The 13,567-nt window shown below is 39.4% G+C and overlaps 1 protein-coding gene across 1 annotated transcript in view; it reads left to right on the forward strand.

The window, feature by feature from the left end:
* Window positions 1-13,567, forward strand: part of unc80 (unc-80 homolog (C. elegans)) — a gene marked incomplete at its 3' end in the record, with an annotated part of 67,354 nt that extends 53,787 nt beyond the window's left edge. Inside the window, exons 49-64 of the mRNA XM_079841011.1 lie at window positions 22-114; window positions 870-1,088; window positions 1,206-1,436; window positions 2,117-2,240; window positions 2,321-2,446; window positions 2,750-2,873; window positions 3,924-4,130; window positions 4,225-4,409; window positions 4,812-4,977; window positions 5,255-5,434; window positions 6,845-6,992; window positions 7,170-7,226; window positions 7,941-8,022; window positions 10,279-10,396; window positions 11,447-11,658; window positions 13,220-13,567. Of these exons, the coding sequence (XP_079697137.1) occupies window positions 22-114; window positions 870-1,088; window positions 1,206-1,436; window positions 2,117-2,240; window positions 2,321-2,446; window positions 2,750-2,873; window positions 3,924-4,130; window positions 4,225-4,409; window positions 4,812-4,977; window positions 5,255-5,434; window positions 6,845-6,992; window positions 7,170-7,226; window positions 7,941-8,022; window positions 10,279-10,396; window positions 11,447-11,658; window positions 13,220-13,567 (2,620 nt within the window). The remainder of the gene's footprint in view (window positions 1-21; window positions 115-869; window positions 1,089-1,205; window positions 1,437-2,116; window positions 2,241-2,320; window positions 2,447-2,749; window positions 2,874-3,923; window positions 4,131-4,224; window positions 4,410-4,811; window positions 4,978-5,254; window positions 5,435-6,844; window positions 6,993-7,169; window positions 7,227-7,940; window positions 8,023-10,278; window positions 10,397-11,446; window positions 11,659-13,219) is intronic.

The following is a 13,567-nucleotide window of genomic DNA, read 5'->3' on the forward strand; positions in this document are numbered from 1 at the left end:
CATATGATTTTGAATTCCTAGACCTATGACCGCACCTCAGATGAGTCGATGTGATCAAGGCCACAAGGGAGCAACTACAGCCAACCACACCATGTCTGGAGGACCAAACACAAGGTCAGGACAGATATGCCGTATTGTTCCGAATATATATGTTTTGTTTTTTTTTGGAAATAACTCTATATATTAGTTATATATAAATAACTAAAATTGGGTCATCTTAAATTCACTTTTACATGTCAATAATACACCCACAACAATAGGGAGTGCCAAATACGTGTAAAACGAGTCAAACAACTCTCATTAAGCAGCCAAGAAATACGGTGTGTCAGAGTGTAATGTTAGAAGATGGCAAAAAAGACTAACAGTCAAAAATGCTAACAGTCAAAGAAAAGCTATCCGCTGTCCTAAAAGCGGCCACTTCAGAGAAACTGACAGGCCAGTGTGTCAGTACGTAGCTAAAAAAAGAAATTAGGGACTGCTCAGAACCAGAGCCGTCATACAGCTTAGCAGTTCAAAGGGGGTGCTATTAAGTTATGTATTAAGTATATTAATAACTTAAATATTCAATATTTAAAATTTTACCTTAAACCATGTATAAGGCCACATTGTAAATTGTGCAGTTATTATGCACGTTTTTAATTTTGCTGAACATCTTTATTATTACATTATCAGTTCTTTTAATAAATAATGGTATATTGATACCTGTCTGACAGTCCCATAGACATATAGGCATCTATGCATTTATTATGTCTATACAGTCCCACCTGGCCGGAACAGAGGGCTTTAAAACTTTAGCACTACCACTGTTGATATGGTTGGCAAATCAAGCTGTAGTTATTTAAAAGTACTCTTAATTTGACTCTCTGCAGGGATAACCTGCACCTGCTGGAGGAGGGTCAGGGTATACTGAGGGAGGAACTGGACGAGCGCATCGCCCGTGAAGAGTTCCGTCGCCCCCGCGAGTCTCTGCTTAACATCTGCACGGAGTTCTACAAGCACTGTGGTCCGCGCCTCAAAATCCTGCAGAATGTGGCAGGAGAACCCAGAGTCACTGCTCTAGAACTGCTGGATATCAAGTCTCATATGAGGTGAAACAAAAGCTACCTAAATAAGTTTCAACATTCAGTAGCAATTACATTTCCACAGCATTATGGAGCAAGCGAGTCACAGCATGCATCTATGACTTAACCCTTTATGTTCTACAGACTGGCAGAAATCGCTCACTCCCTTCTCAAATTGGCCCCATATGACACACTGACCATGGAAAGCCGAGGGCTGCGCCGCTACATTACAGAGATGTTACCCATTACCGATTGGTCGACGGAGGCCATTCGTCCCGCTCTCATCCTCATTCTGAAGAGGCTGGACCGCATGTTTAACAAGATTCATAAAATGCCCACACTCAGGTGCGTTCATCCTCAGGCTCTGTGCACCAGGTACGTCCTCACGCTGATCTCTAGCCCTCCACCATCTGTGTTTCTGTATGCTCCGGTGGAGCTCTGCTGGCCTCATCATTGGTATCACATCTCTGAGATGTAATGGACGGCTGCTGCTTTTGTGCTATGGTGTTGTGCTTTGTCTTCCATTGTCTCCATTATGGTTTTAAAATAAAGTTGAAAGTGGACTAAATGTTGTAAAGCAACAAGTATGTCTAAGTATGCTGTATCTTGCTTAAGTAGTTTGTGTAAGTTTGCTTATGTTTGTGAAATACTGTATTGTAAAACAATATACTTTTACACCAATTAAACTGCAAGTTGTCATTGACAACCTTGCAACTTACGAGCAGAAGTATTCTGCAAAAAGGACTACGTTATTTAGATATAATGTTTGTGAGTTTGTCAGTGCAATGGCAGAAGGGATTCATTACAGAGCACCTAAAGTGACATTTCCACAAAAAAAGATTTCTAGCATAATTGAGAATTTTCTTGCCTGCATATCAAAGAGTTTCTTGTGCAAACACAGGAAAATGTTCTTGTTTGCAACTTTATGGGTTTTTTTTGGGAAAATATTACTTTTGGTGCTCCGTAATTCAGTGCCTAGTGGCAGAAAACATGATACCTTGTTGATGTCCATCTTGTCAAAGTGTGAGATAATTACCTCGGTGTTGTTTTTGCAGGCGGCAGGTGGAGTGGGAGGCGGCTAGCAGTCTGATTGAAGGGATTTGTTTGACACTTCATCGGCAGCCAATCATCTCCTTCCTTCCTCACCTGCGATCTCTAATCAACGTCTGTGTCAACCTGGTGAGTCCCAAAAACCTGTCACCGATTAGATGCTCTGTGTGATATATATGTGTTTACATTGTTTATATTTATGTGTTTAGGTGATGGGCGTTGTGGGGCCATCTAGCGTGGCAGATGGACTTCCCTTGTTGCACCTTAGTCCTTATCTGTCTCCTCCCCTTCCCTTCAGCACAGCAGTTGTGCGTTTGGTTGCCATGCAGATCCAGGTATAATCTATTTCTTCATCAGGATATTTCGTTAGCACTTTATTTTACAGTCCTGCTCTGCATACACATACTATGTACTTATAATAGTAATTACAAGAACTGGGTAATAACTAGGTACTAACCCTGAACATACCCTTAAATCTGATGTATGTAGTTACCTTATATTACTGGTTACTTTCTTAGGTAAGTGCATATACTGTAAAATAAAGTGCAACCAATATTTCTAATGTGCATTTCAATTCATTGACATATTTTTTTGCCTGTGTTCATGGGCATAAGTTTAATGTCTTCCTCCAAATCTAGGCTTTAAAGGAAGACTTCCCACTCAGTCATGTGATCTCCCCATTCACCAATCAGGAGAGACGAGAGGGGATGCTACTTAACCTCTTGATTCCATTTGTACTAACCGTGGGCTCAGGAAGCAAAGGTCTGCCTCAGAGAACAAACAGAACCAGGAACATTTAGAGACTGTTCACACAGAATGCATTTTTGCATTCCACTGCACATGCTTTTCTATTGTTTTCTGATGTAAAAATGTGGTAGACGGACGTGTTTGACTATTGCTCTTGGGTCTTTTGCATGGCACGACGATATAAAAATGCATCTCTAGACCTTGCATGTTTTATTTCTTTTCGCTGACCTGCCTCTCGCATTTTTAACTGCAAAAATGTATGTGTGAATGTCCCCTTAAAGGGATAGTTCACCCCAAAAAAAAAAAATTACCCCATGGTTTACTTACCCTCAAGCCATCCTAAGTTTATATGACATTCTTCTTTCAGACTAATACAATCGTTGTTATATTTAAAAATGTCCTGGCAAATCCAAGCATTGTAATGACAGTAAATGGCAGCCCAAAAATTGAAGCCCAAAAAAGTGCATCCATCCATTATAAAAGTAATCCACACGGCTCCGTGGGGGTTAATAAATGCCTTCTGAAGCGAATCGTTGGGTTTTTGTAAGAAAAATATCCATATTTAACATGTTATAATGTAAAATATCTAGCTTCCGGCGGACCGTCTTCCATATTCAACTTACGGAAAACGCGTAACTGGCCTGACAATGACAACGGACGTAGTGTCAGCGTTTTTAACTGCGAGAGGCATCACACTTCCTTCGTAAGTTGAATACATCACTTCGCTTCAGAAGGCTTTTATTAACCACCCCCCCGGAGCCGTGTGGATTACTTTTATAATGGATGGATGCACTTTTATAGGCTTCAAATTTTGGTTCAATTTGGTTTCAAAGTTCTCAATCACTGCCATTAAAAAGCTTGGATTAGCCAGGACATTTTTTAATATAACTACAATTGTATTCGTCTGAAAGAAGAATGTCATATACACCTAGGATGGCTTGAGGGTGAGTAAATTATAGGATAATTTAAATTTTTTGGGCGAACTATCACTTTAAATATGCTCAAAGAGATAATGTGATTGGATGTCATTTAGAATATGTTTGTTTGTTTGTTTTCCCTTCACAGACAGCCCTCATCTGGAACAACCAGAGGTTTTTCTACTTTTGCAGACAGTCATTAACATCCTGTTACCTCCACGCATCATCAGCACCTCCCGCAGTAAGAACTTTGTTCTGGACGCATCCCCTGCCCACTGCTCCACCCCAGGGGACACTGGGAAAGACCTGCGTAGAGAGGGACTGGCTGAATCCACCAGCCAAGCAGCTTATCTTGGTACTAGAGCCCTAGAAAGGAAATTTTCATTTGACAAATATTTAGCAAATAATGTTTTTATATTATATATTTTTCTTAATTCTGCTCTCTCTAGCTCTGAAGGTGGTCTTAGTCTGCTTTGAGCGACAGTTGGGTAATCAGTGGTACAAGCTGAGTCTACAGGTCAAGGAAATGGCCCTGCGTAAAGTCGGCGGTCTGGCTTTTTGGGATTTTATTGACTTCATAGTGCGCACACGAATTCCAATCTTCATCCTACTGCGTCCTTTCATACAGTGCAAGGTACGATTAGTGGTCGACCGATATGGTTTTTTTAATGGCTGATACCAATGGCTGTTTTGGGATGTGAAAGACAATAAATTCTTTATTGTCAGAGCAAAAGTGAGTGCTAATTAGCTGATGTTAGCTAGCTACCTAACAGTGACCTAACACAGGCTTGGTTAATGCATTCGATGGAACAACTATCCAACAATTTGACTATATGCTTGGAAAAAATAGCTGGCAGGCAGCAGAAGAAAGTCTTTGTTTTGCCCTTCAGGTGGACGTTCCTATAAATATATCAGCCTTGGTGATATGTCGGTTAACTACTAGTTTCTATCTCTGATCTCTTTCTTCTGCGTGCTTTCTTTCCATTCTTCCATAAGGTTGATACTCATGAATAAGTCTTCATGTCTCTACTTTCAGCTGTTGACCCAACCGGCTGAGTCTCAGGAGGAGATCACAGCCCGTCACCATATCGCAGAGCAACTAGAGCGCCGTTTCATCCCACGTTCCCTCTGCAAGAGCTCTCTGTTTGCCGAGTTCAGCAACGAGCTCAAGATCCTGAAAGAGGCTGTGCACAGCGGCTCTGGTGAGAACTGGCTTAATTGATATATTACTTATAAATTAAAGGTTTTCCTACACATCTGTCAGGATTTGTCACACATTGTTAACCCCGGATCATCCTTAACCACGGGCTAATGTAATATTAGGTTATCATGTTCACACAGCTCTTGCATTAGTAATTCATCTTAATTTAACCCGGGGTTAAAAATTGGACTTTACCCAGGGTTTGAAAAGACATTCACCTAAGATTAAATATAACGTGAAAAGCTTTTTCTGTCTATCTCTCCCTGTTTTTTCTCCAGCATACCAGGGAAAGACTTCCATCAGTACTGTTGGCACGTCCACCTCTGCATACAGGTTAAGTCTCGCCACCATGTCTCGCTCCAACACTGGTACAGGAACTGTCTGGGAGCAGGAGAGCCAACCCTCACGCCAGCCCTCACAGGATACACTCAGTCGTACCGATGAGGAGGAGGAGGAAAGTGTGTAATTCTTCTTAAGTTTCTTCTTAAAGGCCTAGTTCACTCAACAACAAAAAAATTTGATCATCATTTACTCATCCATGTGTCATTACAAATCGCATTAACTTTCTTTCTTTGTCAACTATTTCAACCTGTTAATTGAAAAGATCTGACTTAAAAGAATGAGTTTTATTCGCCAAGTGTGCTCAAACACACAAGGAATTTCCAAATATATATGTGACATATAGCCTATATGACTCGTACTGTAATGCATAAGCCAAATTGACTACTTTTAATTGTGCTTTTATGTACCATCCAAATTCTTTTGTAGGCTAATTGCATGGAGAGAGAAAAAAAACATGCATTGTTAAATTCTCCTTTTGCGTTCCACAAAGGAAAGTCAGTCATTGTAGGTTTAGAGCAACGCAACCATGGGCGTAGCTTGCGGGGAGTTTACTTTAGTATTACAAATAAATTATATGTTCAACTCAAAAGTAAATATGCGTATAATGTAGATATTTGAATACATTTTGAATTATTTCATAAATAAATAAAAAAATTCTATCAAACTTACTAACTCCACCCCAATCTCATTTGCGTAAGCTGTTGTCACGTGATGCATTTTACTACTTTAAAATATTGGCATTTTCAATATGTATATTCCTAAGTTTAGCATGGCAAAACAGACTCAGGGCAGCCCTTAAGTAATCAGTGTGTTCTCTGTAGTCATAGTTAAAACACTTCAATATTATTATGTATGGAGTTACACGGAGTGTGAATATATAAAGGTTTACTATAGAAAAGCTAAAATTAGTTTAAAATGGTGACTAACCAAAGCAACTGAATATATAAAGGTTTACTATAGAAAAGCTAAAATTAGTTTAAAATGGTGACTAACCAAAGCAACTGGCAAGGTACCCCCCCCCAACCCCCCAACGCTCAGATGTCAATCTATGCCCTTGAACACAACAATGTAAATAATAGTAATTGTCATTTTTGGGGGTTTCATTATTTTCATCACAGATGATTGTGTAAAGAACATCATTCTACAATAATGTCTCTACAATAATGCAAGTCTGTTATTGCGTTATAAACCTCATGATGAATCCTTTTAGAAAAACAACCTTTAAACACAAATTCTTCAATAGCCTTATCTGTTATGGATGTCAATACTAGTATTTTTGTAACACCTTCCATTAAATGCCATCATGAAATTCAGTTGTGTTACTAGTTACCTTTTAATGTAGGTCATTTTAATCAAAGGTGTCATAAATGCTAAATTATTTAGCGTGACCTTGCATAAAATAATTATTAGAAATGATTTAATGCAGCATGCTAAGTTTAATGTAAAATCGATGGGTTTCATTGCTGAGGAATTTTATGTTATTATTACTGAATGATCCATATTAACTCTTACCCTGTCATTTTCAGATGACTCCATTAGCATTCCCAGCGTGGTAAGTGAGCACGAAGCTTTCCTCCCCAGGCTCATTTCCCAGCGGCGTTTCTCCAGTCACGCCACGGGCTCAGCCGCCACTCAGCCTGAACCAGGCATAAGCACCATGCTACCCAGTCACAGGTAAACAAACACCCCACTTCGAAACATTACGACGGAAAGCCACAAAAACTGTCTATAACAGCCTTATTTATCCAATCTTACCTTATCTTTCCCTTTAAGAGAGGGCTGATCTACAGCTGGGGGGTTGCATGTCTCTCTTATTATTCCCCTAATCTTGTTCCCTGCCCAATTCTACAGTGAACCCAATGTGCTAGATGAATCCCAGGGGCTTCTGGAGGAGGGTAACCTGTCTAGGTACAGTGTCAAGGCCCTGTGTGTGCAGTGTCTCACCGTCTGTGTGCCGGGGCTGGGCCTGCCTTCCCTGTTCATCACATCCAACTTGAATTCTCACTAGGATCTCCCTCTCTCTTTCTCTTCTCATCCACTCCAAGTCACTGTTTCTTTCTGTCTCTCTCTCTCTTGGCAAGGGACAATGATGCCTGTCTACGTATTATCACTTTGTGGTACTCATGTCATCTCCAGTGAGCCTCATGGTGTCCACTCATGTTTCAGGCTTTTTGCTGCTCAAATTGGAGTTCCTCTTTGGGGGGCCAATCTGTGGGGCTGGGGGGGTTGGTCTAGCAGGTTTAAAGTAGACAATTAGACAATTAGACATTTAACAATGTGTTTTTCCGATCTGCCATCAGATGAATCTCACCAATTTGCTTATTATCAAGAAATGGCTTAGTTCACGTCCTGCTCTCACTGCTATACCAGCTTCTCTATTCCCCTTTGTTTTTTTGTGGATGACATTGCAGGTTCTGACCTGTGATTCATGCTTTCTGATTCGTCCCTGTCACTGTGTTTGATTGGTGGAGGGCTAAGGACTGATGGGGATTTGTGGAAGGGACACATTTCCTCTTAACTCTCCCATTTATGCGGAGGATTTAACAGGGATTGTGTTCAGCTCTCCAAGCATTTCAAGCTCATCGGTTCTGTTTGTGTCTTTCCGTCGGCTTTATTCTGCAGGGTTGCCAGTGTGCAGAGTGAACCAGGACAGCAGAATCTGCTCATTCAGCCACCTCTCGGTCGTAAGAGAGGACTTCGGCAGGTGAGCTTTCAGTCTTACTTATAATGGTCATATTTTTTGCATTCTGTGTATTATGTAAGGGTTAGTTCACCCAAAAATGAAAATTCTGTCATTAATTACTCACCCTCATGTCATTCCAAACCCATAAGTCCTTCGTTTATCTTCGGGAACACAAATTAAGTTATCTGGCTATCACCAGACCAAGCTCAATCTTTTAGGATTGAACATTGATCTGGGGAGTCTGCTATGTACTGTATTTTTCTCCTGCACAAGAGGCGTGATCAAAAATGAAACTGTACGCAATTAGATAGTCCTTCAACCAATCAGACCACAAGAGGCATGATCAACAGGCATTGAGCCATCGCTTCTCTATCCGTCATCGGGCCTGTCCCAAATGGCGCACTTCATGTGCACTTTCGGTCCTGTGGACTTAAAATGGCCGCTGCGTGTGCGTGTCCGTTAAGTCCATGAGACCGTAGGGTGTCCCATTTGTCATTTTAGGTCTCAGAAGGGTGCTCGCGAGGTCGATATGCGCACTTCAGCCGAGCAAGAAGTTGAGGTAACAGCCGAGGGTTACGCAGTGGACTTCTTCCCGGCAGTCAAAGCGGCGTTACGTTGTGAAAGTGCGGTCTCAGAGGAAGACTGGGTGGGTCTCAGAGGGTGCCATTTGGGACAGGGCCATTGTGTTAAACCCGGCGATAGCGTGCCAGGTGGATAAGCCAGTCTGTGATTGGTTGCCGCAAATTTGTGACAGACGCAGGATAAATTAATGTACAGGTTTCCAGACTGAGCTGCAGGGCGAAATAAAATTGCCGGCTGATCAGGCTGGGTTTACCCAGTCTACAAATGAAGATATTTCTGATGAAATCCGAGAGCTCTCTGACCCCTCCATAGACAGCAATTTAATTACCACTGTCAAGGTCCAAAAAGGTAGTAAAACATTGTTAAAATAGTCCATGTGGCTCCAATGGTTCAACCTTAATTTTATGAAGCGTCGAGAATACTTTTTGTGCACAAAAACAAACAAAAAAGTATTCAACAATTTCTTAATGTCTGTCAGTCTCCTACGCAGTTTATGTTGGCCAGTTCCTGCGTCAGCATCACACACATCCGTCGTGGTGCTCACGTGAACAGCATCGGCCAATAGTAAGCCGGTGTTCTGGCATAGCTCTGACGTAACTCGGAAGCACTGGACTGTATTTACTACGTCAACAGCGTAGGAGACTGGCACAGGCGAGAAGAAATTGTTTTTATTCGTTTTTTTGCGCACAAAAAGTATTCTCGTCGCTTCATAAAATTAAGGTTGAACCACTGGAGTCACATGAACTATTTTAACAATGTTTATTACCTTTCTGGACCTTGAAAGTGTTAAAGGTCCCGTTTTTCCTGTTTTTTTTTAAGCTTTGATTGTGTTTACAGTGTGCAATATAACATGTGTTCATGTTTCGCGTGTAAAAAAAACACAGTATTTTTTACACAATGTACTTATCTGTATACCTCTGTTTTCACTGTCCTAAAAACGGCTCGAAGATTTCCTTATTCTATGAAGTCCCTCCTTCAGAAATACGTAACGAGTTCTGATTGTGCCAGCGTTTCCCGTGTTGTGATTCGACAGCAGCTTAGGGCACGTAGCCCGGAAAGGTCACGCCTCTTACCATAACGGGGAGATTAACGCGCTCAAACTACAGCCCCTGAAGGCCAAACAAAGGTGATTTGACTCGGGGATGAAAATAACAGCGTCTGGACGACATGGCGACAAACTCACTCTAGAAACGCAACCGAACGCAACACTTCCTCTTCTCCACGTGGGAGAGCAACAAGACCACGCCCCCTTTTTGCGTATTCTTGTGGGCGGAGGTTAGTCAACAAACTGTTCTACTGACGTAATTAAAGCAGGATGTACATGGATGTAGTCCAAACCGGCCGTTCGCTGTAGGCTTTGAAAGGGAACTTCTGTTAAATAAAATATCTCGCTTGGCATTGAACTTTGAGCTTTATAATTTTAAAGGTATTATTTATGCTCTAACAGCAACATTACACACTAACTAAAGTTTGAAAAATGGGATCACGAAGAACAGTACCTTTAATTAAATTGCTGTCTATGGAGAGGTCAGAGAGCTCTCGGATTTCATCAAAAATATCTTCATTTGTGTTCAGAAGATGACCGAAGGACTAACGGGTTGGGAACGACATGAGGGTGAGGGATTAATGACAGAATTTTCCTTTTTGGGTGAACTAACCCTTCAAGGCATAAAATTGAGCCGCTGTGTCTTGTAGCTACGGCGACCCCTGCTGTCAATCCAGAGGGTGCAGGACGAGTCTCGTGGGCGTCAGGGAGCCAGACTCTCAACAACCCGCAGGAGTATTCAGCCTAAGAATAAACCACTCGACAGGGGTACATGTTGAAAATTAAATGAATGCCTATGATTCTAATGTGCACAAAATTTAACATTTAGCATATTTAACTCTGTAATGCCTGGTATATGAAATAATAATCCAGAAAATAGATGTAGTAATATAGTCTATTGAATCTTTTGACATATATATATATATATATATATATATATATATATATATATATATATATATATATATATATATATATATATATATATATATATATATATATATATATATATATATATATATATATATATATATATATATATATATATATATATATATATATATATATATATATATATATATATATATATAGGATGTATAATAATGGGGGAAAAATACATTATTATGAATAATAATATAAATTAAACAAATTATAATGATAGAGCAGGCTGCATAAATAAAACATTACATATCAGTTCCTACTCTAAATATAAAATAATATTGATATTGTGGTGGGCATAGTACATAAAAAACATACCTCAAATACCTACTGTGTAATTGAAAACATTTTCAACATGATTTTTCTATAAGCAATGAAATATACATAATGTCTATAAGTTGCTTAAATACACTGAATATTAATTTCGAGATATCAATATTTTGCCATTCTTGACTGCCAGCAAAAAGACAAGTATTATATTATACAATAACAATAATATTAAAAGTTCTTCTACTTTCTGAAGAGCATGGATAATCCACCAGGGGGCAGAAGATATGTAGTATGTCATATAAAAAGTTTTTGCTGCTGTTGTTTGTCTTGGAAAAGCATTAGTCAAATTAATGACGTACACATTTGATACATATGTGGATTTATGGGAATTCTGTCATCAGCTCAAATGGCCACAATGAGAATTATTTATGGAAGTGTCTGTAGGTAAACAGTAGTACATGGTGCTTACAACACCAATGTTATGTATTTGAGTCCCAGGAAATTGCATGAACTAATAATGTATACCTTGAATGCAATGAACGCCTGCCACGTGCATCAATGCAAAAGAGGCTCAGATAGTCTAACGAATCTCTCATTTTTTTCCTTAAGCACATTGTGACCAAAAGAGGTCTGTCACTTTTACTGAGACCCAGCAGGATGCAGCTGGCAGATCTCCCACTGCCAGCCCCAGCAGCGGCCAAGCAGGGGCCACAGAGGTCGGCAGGCTGAGCCATGCTGCAGGAGGACAGTCTCCTTCCGCCGCATCAGAGTCCTCATCACCTAGCATCAAAACTGCCCACCACAAACCAGCATTGCCACAGGTCTGATTAAGAACACAGTGTTCAAATGAAAGCTTGCTGAGTTGTTGGTTACACACATGCTTAGTTTCAAAATATCAAGTTTATAAGCACTAGTTTGAAATGTACTTGAAAAGTTTGAGTGCATTGAGTGAACTTTGAGTGGAGACCAGGGGCGGAAATTAACAGTTTGGAGTACCATCAAAATGAACAAAAATGTCCCCCAATTCAAGATAAGGAGGAAAAACTGCATCTGGACAATTATACTAAATCTATTATGTTTGCCGCTATTAAAGTAAAATGTGAAAATGAATTAAATGCAAAGTGTCAATTGCGGCATTACATTGCTCATGTTGCATCAGAATTTCTACTTATGCTTTTTTTTGCAGCATTGAGCATTATAACCAATCACACACGTTTCTGTTGATCTTATGGCCAATCAGAGGCGTTTAGATTAGACTGAAATCTGTACTCTTGCAAATTCTCTTTAAGTTGTCTCTATATTAATTTGTAGATTAAATGTGAAATTATTACACAATTTTTATTATTACAATATAAAAATACATTAAAAACGTTAATGTTAGGTACGATTAATCACAATTATTACAGAAAAATATGTGATTGATTAGTAATATTTTTTAATCTATTAATAGCACTACTAATTATCAAAGTAACGGTTCTTTAGCTTGTTTTGTCAGTGTAGCCAGAATATGTTTCCACATAAAAATAAAAATAAAAATAATGTATTATATTAATCAACATTAATAATCGTTATTGCAATATCAAGAGCAATAATCGACAATAATACTTTTGTCATAATATTGCAGAGGCCCCACAGTGTGTTATTATCACGATAATTAACCCACGATATGATATTATTGTAATTTTAAACATTTTGCACTAGTAATTAATCACATCTAACATAAAAGTTTTTGTTTACATAATATACGTGTTCATATATATATATATATATATATATATTATCCCCCCTCCCCTTTTTTGCTTTTATTGAACTATTTTGAAAACATACAGAGGACAAGGTGTCATCACTGGGCAAGTAATAATAACAACAAATTATATAAATATATAATTTTTTTATCCCGATTTGACAGCATTAGCAATAGCATATTGCGATATATTAAAAAAATTTTAAACTGCAGAATGTCCTAAAAAAATCAGGGTCTGAATTTCATTTCTGAAAATGGGGGCAGCATTCGTTTAGGTTATGGGGGGATTTTTTAATGTCAGGGGGGAGGTGGGGGGTCATATTTCAGACAATTGTTTTTTTGTTTTATTACATTTATCTCACCTAAATGTTAAATTACCATGTATTTGTGCACTTGCAATTGATGCAAGACTCTGATGTGCTTATAAATTATATTTATATTGTTAGAAATTGTTATATTTATATTCAAGTATTTGACATAAAAGACAAAACAATATATTAAATAAGGTAATTATAAATCAATTCCAGGGGGCAAATATTGACAATTTCTGACTGTTGTGGAGACATTGTGTTTTTAAAATTCATTGTATACCTCTAAATTCAGCAACTTACAAACCACTTGCTCTATTTTGACTGTAGGTCTCTCAATATGAGAATAAAGAAAGGAAAGATCAGGAGAGTGTAAGAAGCAGTCTGTCTCCCACCCCCTCTGCCGGCTCCAGCTCCACTTCTAGAGCCTGCTCCCCTCTTCTTCCTCCTCCCCTCCCTGTCCTGAGCACACCGTCCCGGCTGGTCCCAACCCAGATCAGAGAAAGTCCGGAGGATGAGGAGACCTCTGGGCTTCTGCAAAACACAGACACCTCCCATATTACAGAAGAGGACTGTGGCACAGAGAACCCACTCCTGACCTCGCTGCTCACATCCCATGCCCTCTGTCCGCTCCCCCTGTCCCCTGTTGACCTGGATCTGGACGAGTCTCACGTCTGA

The sequence above is a fragment of the Gobio gobio genome, assembly GCF_949357685.1.
Source record: "Gobio gobio genome assembly, chromosome: 17".
Taxonomy (NCBI): Eukaryota; Metazoa; Chordata; class Actinopteri; order Cypriniformes; family Gobionidae; genus Gobio; species Gobio gobio.